The sequence below is a fragment of the Salvelinus namaycush genome, chromosome 21 (genome assembly GCF_016432855.1).
Source record: "Salvelinus namaycush isolate Seneca chromosome 21, SaNama_1.0, whole genome shotgun sequence".
NCBI classification, from domain to species: Eukaryota; Metazoa; Chordata; class Actinopteri; order Salmoniformes; family Salmonidae; genus Salvelinus; species Salvelinus namaycush.
In genome coordinates this window covers 13,607,654-13,634,234 of record NC_052327.1, presented here as the reverse complement: position 1 = coordinate 13,634,234, position 26,581 = coordinate 13,607,654, and the positions used below count along the sequence as shown (strand labels likewise).

At 43.4% G+C, this 26,581-nt stretch overlaps 1 protein-coding gene and 1 pseudogene across 1 annotated transcript; one reads left to right on the top strand and one right to left on the bottom strand.

The window, feature by feature from the left end:
- Window positions 1–320: 320 nt before the first annotated feature.
- On the top strand, window positions 321–8,868 carry LOC120066572 (annotated as a pseudogene).
- Window positions 8,869–22,669: 13,801 nt separating this feature from the next.
- Window positions 22,670–26,403, bottom strand: LOC120066122 (ras-related protein Rab-19-like). The gene is made up of 5 exons (XM_039017249.1): window positions 26,338–26,403; window positions 25,857–25,943; window positions 24,896–25,084; window positions 23,982–24,165; window positions 22,670–23,740 (listed from the first exon to the last, which is right to left on the bottom strand). Exons 1-5 carry the CDS (start codon window positions 26,347–26,349, stop codon window positions 23,475–23,477), a joined length of 738 nt encoding a protein of 245 aa, XP_038873177.1. The 5' UTR covers window positions 26,350–26,403; the 3' UTR covers window positions 22,670–23,474.
- Window positions 26,404–26,581: the final 178 nt, after the last annotated feature.

The following is a 26,581-nucleotide window of genomic DNA, read 5'->3' as shown; positions in this document are numbered from 1 at the left end:
ACAAAGACGTTGCCTCCGATCACCACTCTCCCTCGCTTGGGCAAGGGACATTGAAGGTACTGTGTACACTGGGATGTGACGATGTAAAACGTCATTCAAGGGCTGAGGGTTTAGGGCCGAGGGCTGTCTATTTTGAGTTTGAAACGCAGCCAAAGTATATTGAAAGCAGGTGCTTCCACACAGGTGTGGTTCCTTTGTTAATTAGGTAAGAATTGTGTTGCATTCCTCCAATAAAGTTCCAGACACTTGTAGTGTGGTGGCCCGAACGCCCTATTAATACACATGTATTACAACTAAATTTAAATCTGTTTAAGATCAACATGATGGAATCACCAACAAGAGACCATGTTTCAGACGGGTAAGGAAAGGCTACCTATTGTATAGCTAGCTATGTTGCCTCTACCACTGCCCCAGAGGACATCATTAGTGAACCACCTCCTAGTAACTTTAATCTCAGAATAATCACCATTGTTGTCTAATTCCCATACTACTCTAATCTGAATCTAAGGAATTGTTCCTAGATTGGGTTTATCTGTGTCAGTTTAGTGGGATAATTTCCTCCCTTCTGGGTTGTCTCCCCTTCCAGGCAGACGGGCTGCACCCCTGGGGTGGAGGACTCTCCCCAGCCCCCTATCACGGAACGCCTGGCGCAACTGTGTTCCTCCAGAGAGCTGCTGGAGTTCTACAGGGGGAAAGTCGCCCAGTTTGATGGAGTACACGAGGATCTGTTGGAGAAGTACATATGCACTACAGAGGACCAGGTAAACGGTGTGTATTCATCTGGAGAAGTACAGAGCAACCAGGAGGGGAGGGAGGTGTTATTGATAAACCGAAATCACACGGGGCTACGCCGTCAATGGGGTAAACATTTGGGCGCGAGAGTAGAACTTCCAAAACACATTTTTACATATATATATACTGACTTTAGCATTGGCAAATTGGCTTAGGCTCATAGTGAAAAGCCTATAAAACTTTGCTAGATTCATAAACACTTTTTTGCAATTCTGAAATGTGTTGAAATTAACTATAAAATTAGCTAGCTAGCTAAAGTTACCTGACAGGAGTGCCAGGTAGATACGTTAACTTACTAGGTACATTAATAACTTTAGGTTGGTTGTTTTTTAAACTCAACTTCAAGATTTCCACCAAGGATGTTGCCTCTCCAATCACCACTCTCCCTGGCTTGAGAGTTCCAGACACTTGTAGAGTATATGCCAAGGCGCATTGAAGCTGTTCTGGCAGCTCGTGGTGGCCCAATGCCCTATTAAGACACTTTATGTTGGTGTTTCCTTTATTTTGGCAGTTACCTGTAGATGGTTTCAAATTGAATAAAATATGTATTACAAGTCAGTTTAAATCTGTTTAAGGTCAACATGATGGACTCGCCTCCAAGAGACCATGTTTCAGACGGGTAAGGAAAGGCTACCTATTGTATAGCTAGCTATGTTGCCTCTACCGCTACCCCAGAGGACATCATTAGTGACCAACCTCCTTGTAACTTTAATCTCAGAATAATCACCATTGTTGTCTAATTTCCATACTGCTCTAATCTGAATCTAAGGAATTGTTCCTAGATTGGGTTTATCTGTCAGTTTAGTGGGCTAATTTCCTCCCTTCTGGGTTGTCTCCCATTCCAGGCAGACGGGCTGTACCCCTGGGGTGGAGGACTCTCCCCAGCCCCCTATCACGGAATGCCTGGCGCAACTGTGCGCCTCCAGAGAGCTGCTGGAGTTCTACAGGGGGAAAGTCGCCCAGTTTGATGGCGTACACGAGGATCTGTTGGAGAAGTACAGGTGCACTACAGAGGACCAGGTAAACGGTGTGTGTATTCATCTGGAGAAGTACAGAGCAACCAGGAGATTGTGTGTGTGTGTAAACGAAATCAGTGATATGCCTTCAACAGGGTAGAAATTTGGGTGTGAGAGTAGAGCATTTCAATTTACGTACACTGTGTAGCGTATACCAACTTAATTCTCATGAGAATTCATAAACCGTTGTATCAACAAAGGTAGGCTGCAGTTTTCAGGAATGTAGCATATTTGACTGATTAACCTTAGCTTACAGCCCTGTACACAGGTGCGTCAGGCGTTTAACTACATCTTTAGTCTACTTAGCATAGGGAAGATAATAACAATTCCTCTCATTACTTTTCTACAAACGACCCACACAATTTATCTGCTTATTTTACCAGCGTTGCTCCACATAGACGCGAGAGAAATGGGCTTGCTTTCGAATTTTCTACGCTATGATGCCGTTGATGCTCGCGGGTTTATCGCGTCTGTTTTCTCTCGTTCACTCCTGTGCCTTCTATACTGAACAAAAAAATATAAACGCAACAATTTCTAAGATTTTACTGACTTACAGTTCATATCAGGAAATCAGTTAATTGAAATAAATTCATTAGGCCCTAATCTATGGATTTCATATGACTGGGAATACAGATACCTTAAAATTGCCATCGATAAAATGCTATTGTGTTCATTGTCCGTCGCTTATGCTTGCCCATACCATAACCCCTCTGCCACGATGGGGCACTCTGTTCGCAACGGTGACATCAGCAAACCGCTCGCCCACATGACGCCATACACTTGGTTTGCGGTTGTGAGGCCGGTTGGACGTACTGACAAATTCTCTAAAATGATGTTGGAGGTGGCTTATTTTAGAGAAATGAACATTACATTCTCTGGCAACAGCTCTGGTGGACATTCCTGCAGTCCTCATGCCAATTGCATGCTCCCTCATCTTGAGCCTTCTGTGGCATTGTGTTGTGTGACGACAACTACACATTTGTGGCTGTTTATTGTCCCCATCAGAAAGGGCACCCGTGTAATGATCATGCTGTTAATCAGCTACTTGATATGTCACACCTGTCAGGTAAGCCGGATTATCTTGGCAAAGGAGAAATGCTCACTAACAGTGATATAAACAAATTTCTGCACAATTTGATAGAATTAAGCTTCAGGGATCTTTTATTTCAGCTGGTGAAACATTGGACCAAGACTTTACATGTTTATAGTTTTGTTCCGTGTAATTCCAGCCCGTTCACGCACGTAAAAAAAAAAAAAAAAAAGCTTTTTGTTTGCTTTGGGCTTTAATCCCCCTCTCTCCCTGCCCTCCAATAGAAGCTGCAGTGGGAGGTGGAGGTCTCTGAATTGCAGGAGGCTCTGAGAGAGAAGGAACAGGCACTGTGCCTGTACTCAGAGAACAACGTACTCCAGATCAGGTGAGCTCTCATTTGATTCACAATTACACTTAACCATTGCAATTGACATTTCCAGCTTTACATTTGAGACTTTTTCAAAATAATGTTTTTCTATTGTCTTTGTGTGCAGAGAGCGGGAGGACAGCAAGAGGATCCAGCACTTGTTAGCCCTGGTGGGGCCAGACATTGGGGGGATAACTTACTTCCACAGCGACCCTCCATACAAGGTGGGAGGTCAGTCTCCAGGATCTATTCTACCCCATTGTCTTATGTCACATTACATGACTTTGGACAGGGAGCGATATCTAGTTGGCCACTTGAAAGACTGTTGGCTGTCTGCTGTAGGTTACCATAGCCCAGAAGGAACTAGAGCCCAGGATTCTGGATCATCGGGAGACCACAAAATCAGGAACTGGATGTGAAAAAGGTTGGAGATATATCTCAAGTCATGAAAAATATTTTATGTTATGCTGTTGAAGGTTTTTAGGTCAAATCATTCTAGATGGCATTTGCTTAAAATGTTCTCAAACTACCTAGCTAAGAGTTACAAGATGTTGCTTACTTAAGATAAACTGAAGCCTAAGGAGGGGAGCTACTAAAGTCTCATTAAGTAGGATTACAGTGGGCTCTTAGCACAAATCAGTTTACAGGAATGTGGAATCTGTTTGGAGTGCAATATTTCTCTGTGCCGACTTCTGTCTGTGAGGAGAGGGTAACCAGAAATCTAGATCAGAGGAGGGAGTGGTGAATGGAGGAAGCCCAGAGCAGTACAGAAGAGACAACCAGACCTTAGTACTACAGGTAGTTACGCATACACACACACAAAAACAACTAATTAAGCTCTTTGAACACTTGCTGTAAGTTGAACTGGTGTAATGTGCCTACCTGTGCAGGTGGAGGCGCTGCCGGTTCAGATGGAGGAGCAGACAGGTCTGTCCAAAGAGAAGGTGGAGTCTCTGCTGGAGGACAGGAGGATCCACGTGGAGGAGGGACAGGTCCAGCACCAGAGAGACCAGGACCCCATTACTGCACTCACTGACAAGTATGTTCACTATCTACTATACTCTACTACATGCCACTTTTGCCTCATATTCCTCCTACTTTACCCCACACACCGCTAAACGCCAATGACAAGTGGTATTACATGCCACTAGGGCTTCAAAATTCTGAACTGTCAATAAATTCCCTGGTTTCCAAGAAATGATTGTTGAAGGATTCTGGATTTCCTGCTTATTCCCTCCTGATTCCGGGAATCAAATTCGATTTGTCACATGCGCCAAATACAACAGGTGTAGACCTTACAGTGAAATGCTTACTTAGAAGCCCTTGACCAACAATGCCGTTAAGAAAATAATACAAAAAATGTACAAATAATTAAAGAGCAGCAGTAAAATAATAATAGCGAGGCTATGTGCAGGGGGTACCGGTACAGAGTCAACGTGCGGGGGCACCGGTTAGTCGGGGTAATTTAGATAATATGTACATGTGGGTAGAGTTAGTGACTCTGCAAAGATCATAAGAGTAGCAGCAGTGTAAAAGGGGGGTCAATGAAAATAGTCGGGTAGCCATTTAATTAGCTGTTCAGGAGTCTTATGGCTTGGGGGTAGAAGCTGTTAAGAAGCCTCTTGGACTTGGCGTTCCAGTACCGCTTGCCGTGCGGTAGCAGAGAACAGTCTATGACCAGGGTAGCTGGAGTCTTTGAGGGGGGGTTCCTTGGGGGGGTTCCTTGGGGGGGGTTCCTCTGATACCGCCTGGTATAGAGGTCTTGGATGGCAGGAAGCTTGGCCCCAATGATGTACTGGGCCGTAACGCACTACCCTCTGTAGTACCTTGCGGTTGGGGGCTGAGCAGTTGCCATACCAGGCAGTGATGCAACCAGTCAGGATGCTCTCTGGTGCAGCTGTAGAACCTTTTAAGGATCTGAGAACCCATGCCAAATCTTTTCAGTCTCCTGAGGGGGAATAGGTTTTGGCATGCCCTCTTCACAACTGTCTTGGTGTGCTTGGACCATGTTAGTTTGTTGGTGATGTGGACACAAAAGAACTTGACGCTCTCAACCTGCTCCACCACAGCCCTGTCGATGAGAATGGGGGCGTGCTTGGTCCTCCTTTACCTGTAGTCCACAATCATCTCCTTTGTCTTGATCATGTTGAGGGAGAGGTTGTTGTCCTGGCACCACACGGACTGGTCTCTGACCTCCCTATAGGCTCTTGTCGGTGATCTGTAAACTTAATAATGGTGTTGTAGTCGTGCCTGGCTGTGCAGTCTTGAGTGAACAGGGAGTACAGGAGGGGACTGAGCATGCACCCCTGAGGGGCCCCTGTGTTGTGGATCAGCGTGGCGGCTGTTACCTACCCTTACCAGCTGGGTACGGCCCGTCAGGAAGTCTAGTTACAGAGGGAGGTGTTCAGTCCCAGGGTCCTTAGCTTAGTGATGAGCTTTTAAATGCTGAGCTGTAGTCAATGAATAGCTTTCTCGCATAGGTGTTCCTGTTGTCCATGTGTGAAAGGGCAGTGTGACGTGCAATAGAGATTGAATGATCAGTTGGGGAGGTATGCAAATTGGAGTGGGTCCAGGGTTTCTGGAATAATGGTGTTGATGGCCATGACCAGCCTTTCAAAGCACTTCATGGCTACAGATGTGAGTGCTATGGGTCGGTAGTCCATTTAGGCAGGTTACCTTAGTGTTCTTGGGCACAGGGACTATAGTGGTCTACTTGAAACATGTTGGTATTACAGACTCAGTCAGGGAGAAGTTGAAAATGTCAGTGAAGACACTTGCCAGTTGGTCAGCGCATGCTCGGAGTACACGTCCGGTAATCCGTCTAGCCTTGTGAATGTTGACCTGTTTAAAAGGTCTTACTCACCTCGGCTGCGGAGAGCGTGATCACAGTCGTCCGGAACAGCTGATGCGCTCATGCATGTTTCAGTGTTATTTGCCTCAACGCGAGCGTAGAAGTAATTTAGCTTGTCTGGTAGGCTCGTGTTACTGGGCAGCTCTCGGCTGTGCATCCCTTTGTAGTCTAATAGTTCGCAAGCCCTGCCACTTCCGAGTGTCGGAGCCGGTGTAGTACAATTCGATCTTAGTTGTGACGCTTTGCCTGTTTGATAATTCATCGGCGGGCATAGCGGGATTTCTTATAAGCTTCTGGTTTGGAGTCCTGCTCCTTGAAAGCGGCAGCTCTACCTTTTTAGCTCAGTGCGAATGTTGCCTGTAATCCATAGCTTCTGGTTGGGGTTTGTACACTGTGGGGACGATGTCATCAATGCACTTATTGATGAAGTCAGTGACTGATGTGGTGTACTCCTGAATGCCATCGGAATAATCCCAAAACATATTTCAGTCTGTGCTAGCAAAACAGTCCTGTAGCTTAGCATCTGCTTCATCTGACCACTTTTTTGTCACTGGTGCTTCCTGCTTTAATTTTAGCTTATAAGCAGTAATCAGAAGAATACAAATACTTTCAGATTTGCCAAATTGAGGGAGAGTTTTGTATGTGTAAAGGTGGTCTAGAGTTTATTTATCCCACCCTCCCTCTGGTTGCCCATGTAACGTTCTGGTAGAAATGAGGTAGAGTGGATTTAAGTTTCACTGCATTAAAGTCCCCGGCCACTAGAAGTGCCTCAACCAGGATTTTGGGGGAAAACGGGTAAGTTATTGAAAGTTCCAGGAATTTTGCAACCCTACATGCTACTATCTCTTACTCTGTCCCTTCTCCCTCAGGCTGGAGGGGACCCAGAACTTGACGGATGAGAGCTCCAGGGACTTCCTACAGCTGAAGTTTGAGACGCGGGCCGGCGAGATGGTGGAGAAGGACCGGCTGCTGCGGGAGCTGAACACGAACCAGGACCGACTGAGGGAGGCCAGGGACAGCCACGGGATGGAGCAGCCAGGATCCAGGGGACCCAGCAGCGTGGCCCTGCACTTGCAAAGGGAAGAGCTCCAGGTGGGTAGTGGTGCACACGCTTCAGATCAGGGGTCTTACAACATTGGAATCATACCCATCAAATCAAAGTTTATTTGTAACGTGCGCAGAATACAACAGGTGTAACCTTACAGTTAAATGCTTACTTTCAGGCTCTAAACAATAGTGCAAAAAAGGTATTAGGTGAACAATAGGTAGGTAAAGAAATAAAACGACAGTAAAAAGACAAGCTATATACAGTAGCGAGGCTATAAATGTAGTGAGGCTACATACAGACACCGGTTAGTCAGGCTGATTGAGGTAGTATGTACATCTAGATATGGTTAAAGTGACTATGCCTATATGATGAACAGAGAGTAGCAGTAGAGTCCGGGTAACCATTTGATTACCTGTTCAGGTGTCTTATGGCTTGGGGTAAAAACTGTTGAAGCCTTTTTGTCCTAGACTTGGCACTCCGCTACCGTTTGCCATGCGGAAGTAGAGAGAACAGTCTATGGCTGGGGTGGCTGGGGTCTTTGACAATTTTTAGGGCCTTCCTCTGACACCGCCTGGTGTAGAGGTCCTGGATGGCAGGCAGCTTAGCCCCAGTGATGTACTGGGCCGAGTGCCAGTAAAGTAACAGTTCTTCCTTGAAGTTTTTTGTTGTTGAATAAGTGGTGTTGAAAGCGTTGTTGTGCCCTGTTATTTCCCGCGCCTCAGTCATAGCAGGGGGCCTACCGCCTGGTTGAGATGTACAGGGACCAGTGTGTTACCCTGGAGACAGACCTGGCTCAGATCAGAGAGGGGGATGTGGGCAGGGAGATATTCAAGGAGCGTAGCCACATCCTTATCTGGGGAGGGATAATTCTGACTTTTGTGTATATTTGGCTAAATAAAAATTATTTTGTGTATTTATTAGGGATCACCATTAGCCAAGGCAGCAGCTACTCTTCCTGGGGTCCAAACACATTAAGGCACTTACATATAAGATAAGTGTGTTGGTATACCTTGTGTGTGTTGTATTTGTGTGCAAGTTTACGCCACTGTGTTTTGCTTACCTTTGTGTGTAGGACCGGTCTGACAAGATGGCAAAGCGTCTTCAGATGATGACCCAGCGGTACGAGGCCCTGAAGAAGAGGGCGGCCATGGAGGTGGAGGGCTTCAAGACTGACAACAAACATCTCAAACGGAAACTCAAAGACGTGGAGAAACAGCTCTTCAAGGTGAGCATGGGACAAATGTTGTACACCTGTGTTACCTGTTGTATGTTTTTACGTGTGTGTGTTAAAGGTGAATCTGAACGTGGGTCCTGACCATCCTACACGAGGTGCGTCAGACCAACATTCGGATCAGGAAGGTCCAGGGGGAGCTGAAGGTCAAGATCTACGGGCTGGAGAACGATCTCCGCTACAGCTGAGATGCAGCCCAGACTGGCCCACTGGAGACCTGGCTACCATTCAGTAGATGCCAAACTTGGAAATATAAAAATGGATCATTGTTATTGGAATTGCAACCTATTTAATGTCTACTGATCGCAACCCTGTATTCCCCTTTGACATGCTCTGTTTGAATTTCTGACACCTGATATATGAGAGACACATTTGCATATCTAGAATGTCTCACGAATCAGTTTTAGGACAAGAAGACCTGGGTGTGTATGGTCATTGACAGACAAGTTGTGTATGACAATGTCATTTTACATTGATTAGAGTATCAAACAGAACAACTTGAACAATGTGCATAAGTCATGCACATGCATCTTAGACACTTGTTTTCTACTACTGATTTGTCTGTTGCTGTGGAAAAAAATGGTTTCATTTTTATCAATAAAGATTTATCATTAATTAACTGGTCGTTGTAATAACTAGATATGAAATGCACAATTGCGTGGGCTAGTTATATAAATGTTTGTTTCCTCTGAACAGAAACGGACCCCAATCAAAATCTCTGTAAATCTAAAATATTGTTTAGAACGAGCCCATTGACTCAAATTGATGTAGACATCATCCCGTCCATAAAGTAGGTATTCTGTCTTTTGTACTTCAGCCATAGAGCAGCTGGACCCCAGGAAGATGCCAGCACGATGAATCCAGCAAGTCTCGACCACAGTGCTTAAGAAATATAACTTCCTCGCATCGAAGATTGTGTCTAAGGTCACTGTCCACCCGGAGGGTCAACTTGGCTGGGGAATTAAGTGCCACGTGTGAGTTGCGTAAATACCTGGAAGAGGTGAAGGTGGGGCATGTTCAGAGTCTCCCCTCCAGTTCTGGCAGACAAGGATGGTTTTATCCGAAGCTGTGCTCTGTGGCACTGGATCTGGTTTCTGCATCCCAAGTGTTCATTGAGAGAATGTTCTGTCTGGTCATCAGGCTTGAGAAACCGAACAACCACCTCTCTGGAATGCGGTCTTCTTGAAGATGAACAAGAAAATCTTGTTTGGTCGAATGTACGCTGGCTGTGGACTGATAGATTTGTGAAGTGTTGCATTGCTTAAGTTTTTGCTGTTTTTATTAACCTTATTTGAAGGGGTTAGTCAGTGATTTAATTTGAACAGTACGAAAAAGTATGCATCCAGTCGCTCTGGAAAAGAGTCTGCTAAATGTCTAATGTAAATAAACATGTAAAATGCCTGCATTACTCTCTGTCAGGTGAAAGTAATTGATTTGTCTTACATCTACTAAAGTTTTTTTTTAAACATTGGATTTGTTTAAACACAGGCAAGAGTTTCCTTCCATATTTTTGCACCAGTCTAGGTGCTTACCCTTTAAATCCAAGTGACATTAAGATTCAGTTATAATTGAAACCTAACCAAAACCTATGACCTGGCTATGGAGTTGTATAGAGTCCGCTAGTGGCCAAAAGACTAAGCATGGGCGATGCCATTGAGGACTTGGAAGCCCCACCCAGTTGACTAAAACAAAATTATACAAGGTCTCAATGGCATCGCCCATGTTTTAGTCAACTGGGTGGGGCTTCCAACTTCATTGGCTGATCTCTCCTGATGACCCGGTTGGCATGACCTGATTACCAGTTTGGCGTCTCGACAGCCAGGTCATCAGGAGGGATCAGCCAATGAATTTTACTGAAGAAGTAAAATTGACTATTTGGAGATGGCGATGTCCTCAATGGTGCAGCCCATGCTCACAGACACCATCTTTGATTTGATGAGGATCCCCATTAGCCGACGCCAATGGTGACAGCTAGTCTTACTGGGGTCCGACACATAACGAAAAAGACATTACGGACAAAAGACTTTACAATTTACATCCATTTAAAAACGTGTGCATACATGTCAGTACATACACAGAAGTAGGTCACATGCGGGAGAGGCATTGTGCCGTGAAGTGTTGCTTTTTTAGACCCCTGGTGGCATGTCTGGTGGAGTAAGTGTGTGTGTCAGTGCTGTGCGTAAGTTGACTATGCAAACAATTTGGAATTTCCAACACATTTCTTATAAAAACAAGAAGTGATGCAGTCAGTCTTTCCTCAACGCTTAGCCAAGAGAGACTGGCATGCATAGTATTAATATTAGCCCTCTGATTACAATAACGAGCAAGATGTGCCACTTCTGGGCCAGCTGCAGCTTAACTAGGTCTTTCTTTGCAGCACTTGACCATATGACTGGACAATAATCAAGATAAGATAAAACTAGAGCCTGCAGGACTTGCTTTGGGGAGTGTGGTGTCAAAAAAGCAGAGCATCTCTTTATTACGGACAGACCTCTCCCAATATTTACAACCATTGAATCTGTATGTTTTAACCATGAGTTTACAATCTAAGGTAACACCAAGTAATTTAGTCTCAATTTGTTTAACAGCCACACCATTCATTACCAGACTCAGCTGAGGTCTAGAACTTAGGGAATGATTTGTACCAAATACAATGCTCTTAGCTTAAGAGATCGTTCATTATTACACAGATACAGAGATGTTTTGTCTATCCAAGTCTATGGTCCTGGTCTATCACCTTGTGTATTACTGCCCCCCAGTGGAAAGAAGTGACATCCCAAAATAAACTAGGTCTACAACACATACAGGGCCTTCAGAAAGTATTTACACCCCTTGACTTTTTCCACATTTTGTTGTCTTACAGCCTGAATAAAATAGATTAAATGGAAATGTTGTGTCACTGGCAAAGAAACACATTTTATGTCCTGAATACAAAGTGTTATGTTTGGCGCAAACACAATACATCACTGAGTTCCACTCTTCATACATTGTTGGTGGCTACCTCATGTTGAGTAATGGTGACATGATGCTTGTCATCGGCAAGGAGTAGGGAGTTTTTTTTTTTAAATTAACGGAATAGAGCTAATCACAGGCAAAATCCTAGAGGAAAACCTACTTCAGTCTGCTTTCCAACAGACACTGGGAGGCAAATTCACCTATCAGCAGGACTATAACCTAAAAGACAAGGCCAAATTTACACTGGAGTTGCTTACCAAGAAGACATGTAATGTTCTTTAGTGGCCTAGTTACAGTTTTGACTTAAATTGGCTTCAAATCTATGGCAAGACTTGAAAATGCCTGTCTATCAATGATCAACAAACAACTTGACAGAGCTTGAATAATTTTTTAAGAACAATGTACAAATATTGTACAATCCAGGTGAGCAAAGCTTAGAGACTTATCCAGAAAGAATCACAGATTTAGTCGCTGCCAAAGGGGATTCTAACATGTATTGACTCAGGGGTGTGAATACTTATGTAAATGAGATATTTCTGTATTTCATTTTCAATAAATTTGCTAAAATGTCTAAAAACATGTTTTCACTTTGTCATTATGGGGTATTGTGTGTAGATAGGTGAGAAAAAACAAATATTGAATCCATTTTGAATTCAGGCTGTAACACAACAAAATGTGCAATAGGTCAAGGGGTATGAATACTTTCTGAAGGCCCTGTTAATGGCTTTCCACGCATAGGCTACTTTCTGTCCCTAAAACTAAAACTGAAACGAAATAATATAAAAACTAAGTATAAACGTTTTTATCAAACTGAAACTAAATAAAACTAGAAAAATCAAGTCTAAAACTGAAACTAAACTGATTATTATTATTTAATATCTAAAAACAAACAGAAATAAAAACTCACATTCAATCACAAAACTATAATAACCTTGATGTCACCTTTACACTTATCATTTACGCCTATCATTACTTAGCCACAGTCCCTGCCAAGGCTGTGCACTAAAATTACCAATGCCCACTGGCTGAAACTTGAAAGAGCTGGTTGGGTGTAGTTTGATAATGATTGACAGGGACAGAACATAGTGCATGTAGTAGACCATGATACCATATGCACTGTCTGTCTGTACCTTGGCTTGGACAAGACCCTCTACTCACACAGAATGGGACCAGTTCAAGGCATGACTGTTTGAGTTGTGTGACTGGTCAGGTCACTATCAATGCAGACTCATCCCACTACCTAACGCACCTTAACTTCTCTGCGCTACGGATCCCTTTAGCGGGATCATTTTCCTAAACAACCGCTGAATTGCAGGGCGCAAAATATTACTAAAAATATTTATAATCATGCAATCACAAGTGAAATATACCAAAACACAGTTTAGCTTGTTGTTAATCCACCTATCGTGTCAGACTTTGAAAATATGCTTTGCAGCGAAAGCAATCCAAGCTTTTGTGAGTGTATCAATCAATGCTAGAACAGCTAGCCCCAAATTAGCATGGTTACGAAAGTCAGAAAAGCAATAAAATTAATCGCTTACCTTTGATAATCTTCGGATGTTTGCACTCACGAGACTCCCAGTTACACAATAAATGTTATTTTTGTTCGATAAATATTACTTTTATAACAAAAACACGCCATTTGGGTTGTGCGTTATGTTCAGAAAACCAAAGCCTCGTTCCGTTCGACGAAAATTCCAAAAAGTATCCGTAATGTTCGTAGAAACATGTCAAATGTTTTTTATAATCAATCCTCAGGTTGTTTTTAACAAACATAATCGATAATATTTCAACCGGACCGTAACCTATTCAATAAAAGAGAGAAAGAAAACGGAGAGCTACCCCTCTCGCGCGCAGGAACTAATCAAAGGACACCTGACTACTTTTGAAAAATCTCGCTCATTTTTCAAAATAAAAGCCTGAAACTATGTCTAAAGCCTGGTCACAGCCGGAGGAAGCCATTGGAAAAGGAATCTGGTTGATACCCCTTTAAATGGAAGAAAGATGGGCAAGGAAACACAGATAAAAAAAATAAAAAATCACTTCCGGGTTAGATTTCCTCAGGTTTTCGCCTGCAGAATCAGTTTTGTTATACTCACAGAAAATATTTTGACAGTTTTGGAAACTTTGGAGTGTTAGTAGTATAGTCCGTTTACCTTGGGAACGTTATTTAAAAAAATTAAGGTTAACCTCTTGACGCTAGGGGTCAGATTCTTTTTTTGATGGAATCGACATTAACGGAAACAGTGTTTGTTGTTTAAAGTAACTTCACCAGCTTTAACGGCCCACCATAAAGAAAAGAAGGGTGGTCTGGCATGAAGGCCTACAGATATAAGGCCTACAGATATACATATTTTATGAATGTTAAAACAACCGTTTCACACAAAAAGTAGTGACATATTAGACAAATGCAATCTGTAACATGTTGCAATCTTGTTGCTAGCAAGTAGAAACTAACGTCAGCTAGCATAGCTAGCTAGCTAGCAATGTTTAGCCCAAAGTCAGCCAGCTATAACTTTAGCTTGCTATCAACTTGAAATCAACTAGCTAATCAAATGTACAGTTGAATTCGGAAGCTTGCAAGCCAAAGAACACTATCCCAACCGTGAAGCACGGGGGTGGCAGCATCATGTTGTGGGGGTGCTTTGCTGCAGGAGGGACTGGTGCACTTCACAAAATAGATGGCATCATGAAGATGGAAAATTATGTGGATATATTGAAGCAACATCTCAAGACATCAGTCAGGATGTTAAAGCTTGGTCGCAAATGGGTCTTCCAAATGGACAATGACCCAAGCATACTTCCAAAGTTGTGGCAAAATGGCTTAAGGACAACAAAGTCAAGGTATTGGAGTGGCCATCACAAAGCCCTGACCTCAATCCTATAGAAAATTTGTGGGCAGAACTGAAAAGCGTATGCGAGCAAGGAGGCCTACAAACCTGACTCAGTTACACCAGCTCTGTCAGGAGGAATGGGCCAAAATTCACCCAACTTATTGTGGGAAGCTTGTGGAAGGCTACCCGAAACGTTTGACCCAAGTTAAACAATTAAAGGCAATGCTACCAAATACACTCAATTAGTATGTAAACTTCTGACCCACTGGGAATGTGATGAAAGAAATAAAAGCTGGAATAAATCATTATCTACATTTATTCTGACATTTCACATTCAAGTGGTGATCCTAACTGACCTAAGACAGGGAATTTTTACTAGGATTAAATGTCAGGAATTGTGAAAAACTGAGTTTACATGTATTTGGCTAAGGTGTATGTGAACTTCCGACTTCAACTGTATGTTTTAGTCATACCACAGAGTATATAAGCAACATCTTGAGACTTCCGGGAACGCTTGTGAAACAGATCAAGCAGGCCAGGCCGGGGTTTGAGAAGTCAATTAGTGAAGTGAAAACTTCTTCCTTAGTTATTTATTTTCTCTAAATCTAAAGGAACAAACTACAATCGAGCCAATGTCTTAAGTTATTACTCCAACCTCTTGAAAACTGACAAACTGACAGGTTTTATTTTTTATTATTTTTTACCTCTTTTTTTCTCCCCAATTTCGTGATTACAATCTTGTTTCATCGCTGCAACTCCCCAACGGGCTCGGGAGAGTCGAAGGTCAAGTCGTTTTGGAGGACACATGACAAAACATGCCCAAACACCATTGTGTTGGAGGAAACACCATTCAACTGGCGACCGAAGTCAGCCTGCAGGCGAAACTGACACATTTTCATTAGAGTTAATAACAACTTCATAGCGAAGAAGTGACTTTGATTTGAAGGCCTGCATATGCGCAGTTAGGCGTTAGTCGACCGTTAGACCTGATCACTTTTTTTCGCATGAGCTTAGCTAGCCAAAGTCACCATGACATTGCCTACAAGTGTGATCGGGAATTTCTATTAGAGAAGCGGTTTCTGCCTATCGTTATACTGTTCTGTCTCTGGTTATACATTTACTAGTTAGCTTACTAGTTAGCTAATTATAGGCTGAACATTTCCTTACCCCACTGAATGTATTCATTTTCCTTCTTGGATTTTCCTTCTTGGATGTCCTCTGTTTACATAGAATACATGAGTGATTCACATTGTACGATCTACTACTGTAGCATGTGTCCTCCCTGCCCCCTCATTATGGCAATGCATGTCGTAACCTAAACATTAATAGATCATAGTCTGGCCCACAAAGATCAGACTACAGCAAGTATGACCAACAAAACCTAAATAGATATTTATCCTCTTTCATCAAGTCAACAACAAAAATTATATCTAATGCAACATTTACTAATGTAAATATAAAGAAAACAGAGAGCATATACAAAATTCACTTTATTTTACAGGATGATATAAGGCATGAAGCAAATGTGGAATGACTTTGTGAAATGTGAAGGGTTAGACTCGGTGAAGATGTAGAGTGAAGGTGTCTTTCAACCCTCTCTGTTCCCAGGTGCAGTGGAACAATTATTTTTCAGCCTCAGAGTAGCATGACTTTGGTTCTGAAATCACTCAGTGAGCTATGAGTTTTTCCAATTTGAGATTAGGGCTGTGGCAGTCATATCATTTTGTCAGCCGGTGATTGTTTAAGCAAATATCTGCTGGTCTCACAGGAATTGACATAATTTTTTTTAGCATCTCTTGGCTTCCACGCATAGACTACAAGCCACTGATGCAGACCTTAGGAACGTCTACATTTTAAAAAGTCTAATAAATCCACTTAATATAGCCTACACCTTCGCAATAAATGTTTTTTCACAATTTGACAAGCACTTGATAATATTCTCACTAGGCCTCTAATGTCCCGGCGGCATCCTCCTTGTGTGGCCATAATGTCCCCTAAAAAAAGTAATGCCTTTTGCGGCCAAAGTGGCCATTGTGTCCTTGGGCTGAATATAATAATTATAATTCCCTTCTCCAGGCTGCCAATTGCCGTGCTCTGAAGCACCTCACACTCACATGGCTCTCAGATACCTCAATTATTTTTAGCCAATGCCCTTCATGTGATCGGGTCCTTCTCACAGGCATCTCAGCTCTGAAGTAGGCGTGAAGTGAAGTGAAGACAGACACATCTGGGACGCAACTGCGCGCGTCCTTCTTGTCGAAGTCCGAGGTGCATATTGAAGATGTTAGAAGAACTATCCACATTTACTTTTCATCAGCCAACTAGATGAGCAGGCATACTGAACAGCAAAAACAAGAGCCTATGTCAGGTAGGCCTAACGAACAGCAAAAGCACGAGCCTATGTCGAGTAGGCCTAACGAACAGCGAAAGCACGAGTCTTTGTCAATCTACTATTTCCCATAGTACAAAAGTTGACCTATTCTACTGCTAAACTTGTCCCTGTTTGAGAAATAAATATTCCAAACATACTCTGGGACAGTTGTGGGATGTAATACATCCCAAATTAATACAACCTCTCGCGTCAAAAAAACTTTTAAAAAGCAATGAGGCTGATGCAACAGATCAGATCGTTTGCTTAAAATGTTAATAAACAATTTGGCTATTTCTTCACATTGTAAGCGCAGCAATGCGCACACGACAGTAGGCTATAAGTGTGAATGTTCCAAAATGCAATCAATAGCGGGAAAACACCATTCTCTAAAGTGACCACAAATGCGATTATGCATGTAATGCTTTATTATAAAGGTGCATTTTTATGGTGAAAATTATCTTCCCCAAACTTGAAACTCACACGCCGCCTATGTATGCCAGTTACACAGGTTGTAAAGTAGATAAATGTGCTTAATTTTAAGAAGTTATTTTGCCACTTTAGTTGTGACACAAACCTTATCAACATATAAGCCAATGGGCTGGGCTACATGAGGTGTGGGACTATGATTGGAAAAAGTCGCAAAAAAAGGCATGCACTGTTTCTTGCCTTACTGCACACGTTGGGCATCATTCACAAGTGATAATACACCATTCACAAGTGAAAGGCTAATATTGTCACCCATCACCCTATTCTTAATTGAATCTCATCTTTACTTTGCTCCCGAGTGGTGCAGCAGTCTAAGGCATTGCATCTCAGCGTCGCCCGGGTTTGCCGGGGTAGGCCGTCATTGTACATAAGAATTTGTTCTTAACTGACTTGCCTGGTTAAATCAAATAAAAAAATATGTACACTAAATAATATAGTGGGGCAAAAAAGTATTTAGTCAGCCACCAATTGTGCAAGTTCTCCCACTTAAAAAGATGAGAGAGGCCTGTAATTTTCATCATAGGTACACTTCAACTATGACAGACAGAATGAGAAAAAAAAATCCAGAAAATCACATTGTAGGATTTTTAATGAATTTATTTGCAAATTATGGTGGAAAATAAGTATTTGGTCAATAACAAAAGTTTATCTCAATACTTTGTTATATACCCTTTGTTGGCAATGACAGAGGTCAAACGTTTTCTGTAAGTCTTCACAAGGTTTTCACACACTGTTGCTGGTATTTTGGCCCGTTCCTCCATGCAGATCTCCTCTAGAGCAGTGATGTTTTGGGGCTGTTGCTGGGCAACACGGACTTTCAACTCCCTCCAAAGATTTTCTATGGGGTTGAGATCTGGAGACTGGCTAGGCCACTCCAGGACCTTGAAATGCTTCTTACGAAGCCACTCCTTCGTTGCCCGGGCGGTGTGTTTGGGATCATTGTCATGCTGAAAGACCCAGCCACGTTTCATCTTCAATGCCCTTGCTGATGGAAGGAGGTTTTCACTCAAAATCTCACGATACATGGCCCCATTCATTCTTTCCTTTACACGGATCAGTCGTCCTGGTCCCTTTGCAGAAAAACAGCCCCAAAGCATGATGTTTCCACCCCCATGCTTCACAGTAGGTATGGTGTTCTTTGGATGCAACTCAGCATTCTTTGTCCTCCAAACACGACGAGTTGAGTTTTTACCAAAAAGTTCTATTTTGGTTTCATCTGACCATATGACATACTCCCAATCTTCTTCTGGATCATCCAAATGCTCTCTAGCAAACTTCAGGGGGGCCTGGACATGTACTGGCTTAAGCAGGGGGACACGTCTGGCACTGCAGGATTTGAGTCCCTGGCGGCGTAGTGTGTTACTGATGGTAGGCTTTGTTACTTTGGTCCCAGCTCTCTGCAGGTCATTCACTAGGTCCCCCCGTGTGGTTCTGGGATTTTTGCTCACCGTTCTTGTGATGATTTTGACCCCACGGGGTGAGATCTTGCGTGGAGCCCCAGATCGAGGGAGATTATCAGTGGTCTTGTATGTCTTCCATTTCCTAATAATTGCTCCCACAGTTGATTTCTTCAAACCAAACTGCTTACCTATTGCAGATTCAGTCTTCCCAGCCTGGTGCAGGTCTACAATTTAGTTTCTGGTGTCCTTTGACAGCTCTTTGGTCTTGGCCATAGTGGAGTTTGGAGTGTGACTGTTTGAGGTTGTGGACAGGTGTCTTTTATACTGATAACAAGTTCAAACAGGTGCCATTAATACAGGTAACGAGTGGAGGACAGAGGAGCCTCTTAAAGAAGAAGTTACAGGTCTGTGAGAGCCAGAAATCTGGCACTAAGAAGACATCCTTTCCCAACAGTATCATATGTTGGCATTGGGAAATGACACAAAATGAATACCTCATTAACAAACCTAGAGCTTTTTTTTTTACATTGTGTTTCACTTTGAAGACTGTCTATGAGTGGCGATGGCCTCTAGTAAAGTAGACAGTCGACATGGGCTATAATATATTGTGTAGGTGATGCCTTCTCAACATGCCTCCTCATGTTTAACTCTCTCTGTCACTCAAATACTGTTGCATGATACCACTTTTGAACATCCTGTGCTCATAAACTCAGCAAAAAAAGAAACGTCCCTTTTTCAGGACCCTGTCTTTCAAAGATAATTCGTAAAAATCCAAATAACTTCACAGATCTTCATTGTAAAGGGTTTAAACACTGTTTAAACGCTGCGTGAATGTGCCTTGGGCATGCTGCAAGGAGGCATGAGGACTGCAGATGTGGCCAGGGCAATAAATTGCAATGTCCGTACTGTGAGCGCTACAGGGAGACAGTCCTCGCAGTAGCAGACCATGTGTAACAACACCTGCACAGGATCGGTACATCTGAACATCACACCTGCGGGACAGGTACAGGATGGCAACAACAACTGCCCGAGTTACACCAGGAACGCACAATCCCTCCATCAGTGCTCAGACTGTCCGCAATAGGCTGAGAGAGGCTGGACTGAGAGGTAGGCCTGTTGTAAGGCAGGTCCTCACCAGACATTACCGGCAACAACGTCACCTATGGGCACAAATCCACCGTCGCTGGACCAGACAGGACTGGCAAAAAGTGCTCTTCACTGACGAGTTGTGGTTTTGTCTTACCAGGGGTGATGGTCAGATTTGCGTTTATCGTCAAAGGAATGAGCGTTACACCGAGGCCTGTACTCTGGAGCGGGATCGATTTGGAGGTGGAGGGTACGTCATGGTCCTTGGGCGGTGTGTCACAGCATCATCAGACTGAGCTTGTTGTCATTGCAGGCAATCTCAACTCTGTACGTTACAGGGAAGACATCCTCCTCCCTCATGTGGTACCCTTCCTGCAGGCTCATCCTGACATGACCCTCCAGCATGACAATGCCACCAGCCATACTGCTCATTATGTGCGTGATTTCCTGCAAGACAGGAATGTCAGTGTTCTGTCATGGCCAGCAAAGAGCCCGGATCCCAATCCCATTGAGCACGTCTGGGACCTGTTGGATCGGAGGGTGAGGGCTAGGGCCATTGCCCCCAGAAATGTCCAGGAACTTGCAGGTGCCTTGATGGCAGAGTGGGGTAACATCTCACAGCAAGAACTGGCAAATCTGGTGCAATCCATGAGGAGGAGATGCACTGCAGTACTTAATGCAGCTGGTGGCCACACCAGATACTGACTGTTACTTTTGATTTTGACCCCCCCCCCCCCCCCCCCCCCCTTTGTTCAGGGACACATTATTAAATGTCTGTTAGTCACATGTCTGTGGAACTTGTTCAGTTTATGTCTCAGTTGTTGAATCTTATGTTCATACAAATATTTACACATGTTAAGTTTGCTGAAAATAAACGCAGTTGACAGTGGAGAGGACGTTTCTTTTTTTGCTGAGTTTATATAGTAATATCACCTTCTTTCACCAAAGAACGTAGTTCTCCAGGCTTGCTGAAACTCTCCCAAAAGGTAGGTGTTCATTTTGAGCCCTGACCCTTACAGAACGATGATAATGTCGTTAGAAAAGTAAACTAGAGATTCCTCATTCAGAATAAATGTAACATTGGTAACAATATAAAGATAGTAAAGCATTTGTGATTACTATTCTAGTAGTTCTTGCATAAGCAATGTGTGGGGTTCCTATAGTTTAATCCAGTACGAGTACTTTCTTTAGTGCCTCTTTCAGCCCTTATGCTGCCTGTCAGCCAATCATTTATGATGCAGTTCTATCACGTTATTTAGCCTACTCAATATCTTATAGGCCTATCATGCAAAAATGTTATGCAAACAAACACTTCTTACTAATTACGTTTGTACAAATACACAAATTTCAATCAATCATTCACTGATGTGTCATCACTATCATTTCCATTTCGGCCGTTTCATCCATCGCTATTGCCACCAGTGGCATTCTATACCATCGAAGTACAGTTCTAGGTCATTGTACAAACCATTTGTAGGCCATGTGGACTTCATCCGCAATGACTCTGACGATTTTGGATCTGTATAGGACTGAGGCCAAAACATCTTTCCTGGTTTTCTCCAACCAGCTCTCCGGACTTCCGAAGACAAGGTCACATGCACCCTCCAATATAACGTTCTTGTATTCCTTCACAACCACCGATCTGAGAGCCAGGGCTGTTGCCTCGTGGAGTTGGTAGTCCGTCCACCACAGCCTTTAACGTGGACACGACTGTCAGAATTGGAAGCTGTTTTCCTAGCTTCTTGAAGACTAGAACTAGCTAGCTGGTTAAATTAGGCTTTTCCCCAAATGCAATTGGCAAGACCATCAATATAGTTGCGCCTATCTTAATTCAGTCCCTAAATTGGCCGTTACTTTTCAGAATGCTCCACCCCTGAGTTTTTCTCCCCACGGCTTGGCTTGTTTATCTCGCTAGTGGGGAGTAGCAAATTGACGAGGAAATAGCGTGCATTTGAGAACCAATCAAAATGTTAGCTCAAATTCTGAGCAAATATTGAATTTTACACGGCCTCTTGTCCAGACCAAGTGGGTCACAGCTCTTTGCTGTGTAGTCACGTGGGTCGCGACAGCCAGGCTATCACATTTTAACTCAAGCCCGCTTAACTCTCTGCCTTCCCTCCCGTCTCTCTATCACAGTGACAACCCCATGGCAGATATTTATGGTGCCAACCTCTACAACCACTACCTACAGACCTGATGCCACGGCAGGGTTCAGATGCAGCTCAAGGGGATCGGTGGAGGGAAGCCCCAGAGCCTGGAGGACAACCACAAAATGATCCATGCCGAAATGGGATGGGTGTCAGGGGTGTACTAGGGGCGAGGACAATACTGTCCTGTCAAATCTTGTCCTGGCCTGTACCCTGTTCACTTCACTGCCTGCCTAGTCAGTTAACATCCCCTCATGGTCTGGGTCTCAAATTCTGATCTTTTGCCCAATAATTGCTCTTTTGACCAGTCAGATCAGAAGTTTTGCCAACAATTGGGTAAAAGATCAGAATTGTGATGCCTGTGTAAACATAGCCTAACAGCTACTCTTTGGTTAGGACAGAGTTTGAGAGTCCGCATAGACCTCTCTGTGACCAACAGATGTCTAAAATACAAGTTGACAGATGAAGGAGACTTCCTCCTTAACCCCCTCACTCTTGTATTGTCTTATACAAGTCTAGAATGTCCGTGCACATTTACCATACTGTTCTGCCATTGAGATTTCCGTAACTTTTACATTTCTGTTGCGTGATTGTAATGTTATGGTCATGTTATGGTCATCATGACTATGTTTTTGGCGACTAAAATTCTTCTTAGTTTACTTGAAACAGCCTTAGGGGTGGTTTGATAGGCCAGTGACTTCCAGGCTTATTACAGTATCAGAGTCATTTCTTTATGCAAGTGACTAATTTAAGTCAAGGAATGTTCATTGATGGTCTCCACAACTGATGCAAGGCTAGTTGTTCAATTTACCGTTAACTCAACAAATCCTACATATCCGGTTGTGTTCAATTAAGGGTTGGAGCATCTTAACAGAGCCAATAGTATGTGAAGACATGCTATTGGGGGGGTGTAAGTATTTTATAATGTTTTCTGAATTATGATTATTATTTTTATGGAATTTGTTATTGAATGTTTTATGCGGGGATGTCAGCATTTGTACAATTTGGCCAATGGTTTTAAGGGAAAGAAGTGTGAGACTGTGGAATTGTCAATGCAACACTATATTTGACAAGCTGGAAGACAATAAAAAAAAAGAAGGTAAAAGATCAAACAGTAGGAGTGTTCATTGAAACCAGTCATTTTGCCACATACAATAGACCACAGGTGGCCAGAGGATACTTTTACCACGTTTGGTTATTAAATACTGGTTACGTTTAGACAATAGTAGTAGGTTAAGTACGATAAGGACAGGTGACTACTGGCAGCCAAGTTTAAAACTACAGTTAAAGACCCACTCCAGCCTCCCTAGAACCTAATTTATCACCTGATTTACTTAACAAAATAGGTGGTCCATTGCTCCTCTATTGTTCCTGCAAGCAAAGGGAAAATCCGATGACCTCAGAGTGCACCATCAGACCAACTCCTTGATTTGGCAAACTCTTGAATTTCGCAATTGTGTAAATTTAAAAAAAGAAAACTATTTTGCTCAAAACATATTTTTTTTACCCCTGAATGTGTGTACTGTATTTATACTTGAAATATTGTTTTTCAATGGGAAAAGTTTAAAAAATACAGCTGGAGTGGGACTTTTCAGTGGCAGTGATAGTCTCAATCATCACTACATTACTTGTATCTATTCCATCCCCACCAACGCACAATATAGTAGACACACACATCCCCAACCCCTAGCCTCTATCCCAACACGCTTCTTGACAGCACCTTTAGATGTGGCAGTCTAAAACTAGCAGGCTTTGTGCCAACATTGATTCCAGACAATTATAGTTTATCTATAGGTTAATTATATAGTTATCAGCTCCATCAGCACAACAACCTCTTGTCCACCTTGCCCATCATTTCTCTCAACAACATGATTTCCTGTCCGTGGAATCGGAGCCATGGATAGGATGGGAGTTTGGGAAGGGTGGGGAGGCCTGTGAGTGTTCGTCTGTGATGGTCAGGCCGTTCCTAACCATCAGCTCCCGGGCCATTAGCACGAAGGCTGCTTCCACATTCTGGGCCTCCTTGGCTGAGGTTTCCAAGGCGGCCAGCGCACCCTTCCCCTCAGCCAGAGTACAGGCATCCTCAAACAGCACTTGTCTCTCCGACTGCAGATCCGACTTGTTCCCTAGGAGAAAAGAGCAGAGAATGGAAATTGTTCTTTCTATTTGAGTTTCTTTTGAGAAATAGATGAATGTTGGTTGCTTGGAAGAATCTATTTCCAAGCTCAAGGTAAGTGTCAGACAATTTTCTCTCACCCACCAGTAGCGATGAGCACCACATCTGTCATGTCATTATTACAACTGTTCAGTAGGCTTTATAACAGAGTTTGACTAAAGCCACGTGTTGCCTGTGTCTCTCCCACCCACCAATGAGGATGAGAACAACGCTAGCAGCCCCGTACTGCTCCACTTCCTGGATCCAGTGTGTCACAGATTCAAAAGTTGGACGCCGTGTGATGTCATAGGCCACTATAGCGCCGTGGGCGCTGCGGTAATAACTCTGGGTGATCGTGCGGAAACGCTCCTGTCCAGCCGTGTCCCACACCTGCAGCTGAGGAGACAAGAAACAACACCCACTTTAGCTGGAGAACACACACACACTACACCAATTTCCTATACACACACTCCCAGGCCAGGCTAAGGAACAAAGGGTCAGTTGAAACCCACCCATAGCCTTTTCCCCAACCCTTTGATAGAACAAGATAGGTGTAAAACATGGAGAGCGTTCCCCTAAGCACATTGAAAGGTTAACTGGAGACAGCACCACATGCTTACACCTATCCAGTCGCTTCGGCAAACACTAAAGGGGAAGGGACTGTGGGTTGGACGTCTTTGCATCCCTGTGGAGTAGAGACCGGTACAGGGAGGTTTTCGTTGATTTCATTTATGGATGAGACGTTTTTAAGGGTGGTCCAAGAACATCCAACCCGTCCTCCAAATACACAGACAAACATGTACCTAGGAAAACACACTTATATTGTCCATACAATTATACAGTCACTTGATACACACCCAGAAAACACACACACTCACAGCGGGGCGATCCAAAGTTACAGTTTGACCACTCCTGTTCCTTAAAACAAACAAAAAAGTGCTGAAGACTTCTTTGCTTTTGAGGACAGCAGAGGCAGAACCATTTACACTGTGTAAAAACACAATTAAGATAGCTAGGCCTATTGACAATAACGAAATACCGGACAGAACAAAGACAATATGTCCTGTACTTAACATAAAAAAATGTGATAAACAATCGTCCCAGAAATCTACACCTATTTCCTTACCTTGACCTTCCTGCCATCAATGTCCATGGTTCGTACGGTGAAGTCCACCCCGATAGTGTTTTGTTGTTTCTCCATGAAGACACCAGACTTAAAGCTCTGGACCACGCAGGTCTTCCCCACGTCTGAGTCTCCCACCAGGATGATCTTAAAGAGGAAGTCGAAGGAGTCGTCCTGCTCCGGCCCAGAGGACTGCATGGTTAGGGGTCGACACAGGGAGAGTCTGAGAGACAAAACTAAAATAGGGCCAGGCCGAGATGCCCTGCAGCAGCGATAGAACTGGTTCTCTACAGTGTAAGTTGTTAGCTGCGTCAATAACAGTTGAAACTGTTGACAGAGATGGTCACATCCTAGTCAGAAACACGAAGAGAACCCTTCCTCAAGAGGAGCTAAAAAGTACATGAACATTTCCTACTAAAACATTGTCCCTTCTATGCAGATTGTCTTGGGAAAACTCAGGAACTATATTTTTAAAAAACAGGTTGCTACGCAGAAAAATAATTGCTGGCCAAAACAAGAATATCACGCCTTGTTAGTCCCCTGTTTATAACCATAGCCTGTTTCTTCTTCATTCTTTTTCCTTGTCAGAAGTTGTATTGAAGATAAGGCTTCAATAGGCTATATCCTCTACCTCTACAGGTGTTCTCTACTCAGCCCCTCTTCGGGTATTTCCTCAGGTGTCCATCTCCCAAAGTGAGCTCATTCCACACACAAAAAAACGTCACATTCAAAACAATAACACAATTAAAGGTGTTCTGGAAAGCTTCCAAAAAGTCCACGTTTCAAGTCCTTACCCTTTTTGATAGGTTGTATACATCAAATCATTCCCATTCTTTGTGCTCAGACCTCCAACTGTTTCCCTGCACAGTTGGTGTCCTTATGCCCTTTATACCATATTACTCTCGCTACTCTGTTGTTCTCCCAGCTCTCATTCGTTCCCAGACAGCTAAGGTACACCCCTTACCTTTCCTGGCAGGTGTGATTTCCAGTTGCCTGCCCACCTGCACCACTGCATCTTGGGAATTGTTGTTTTCCAGGCAAGGTCCAGGGTCTGTGAGGAAAGGAAGGACGGATCAGTCGCAGCGGTCACATTTAAGACTTGTCTCTAGGTTCTTGCAAGGCTCACTGGGTACACATCCTTAAGTCAATAGAGGGAGCCACTCCTATAGTTAAGCTGCTCGTGGCGAAATGTAAACACAATAATTTTGTCTTGACAAGTGGCCTTTGGACCCCAGAGAGCTGCATACAAATACTCAGAAACACACAGATGGCTTCCCCTCTCTCACTATTCGCCACCTCCTGACTGCCGTCAACTAACACATTCCAGTGCATTCAACAGCTAAATATAGCACAGGCAAAAACACAAGACAACGCTTAAGCATTTCTCAGTAAACATCTTGTTAATGAGGGTTAATTTAATTTACTGTGTGATGAATCCATTTTACCTCAGGCGCCATACATTGACCTCGCAAGGAGATAAAGTGAAGTGATGAAGAGTACTGTTCTGGAAGTCAGAGACCCCCTCTTTTTTTCATTTCTCTCTCTCCACCCACACACTGGTTTGTCGTCATCTCAGCCCACAGAGGCACAAGGCACAGCTGGACACAGAACAATGCGTGCGAGTGTGAGGGGCGCTGTGCACCAGGGCTGGCCTATCTCTGGCCCCAGCCACCATGTTCTTCCTCTGAG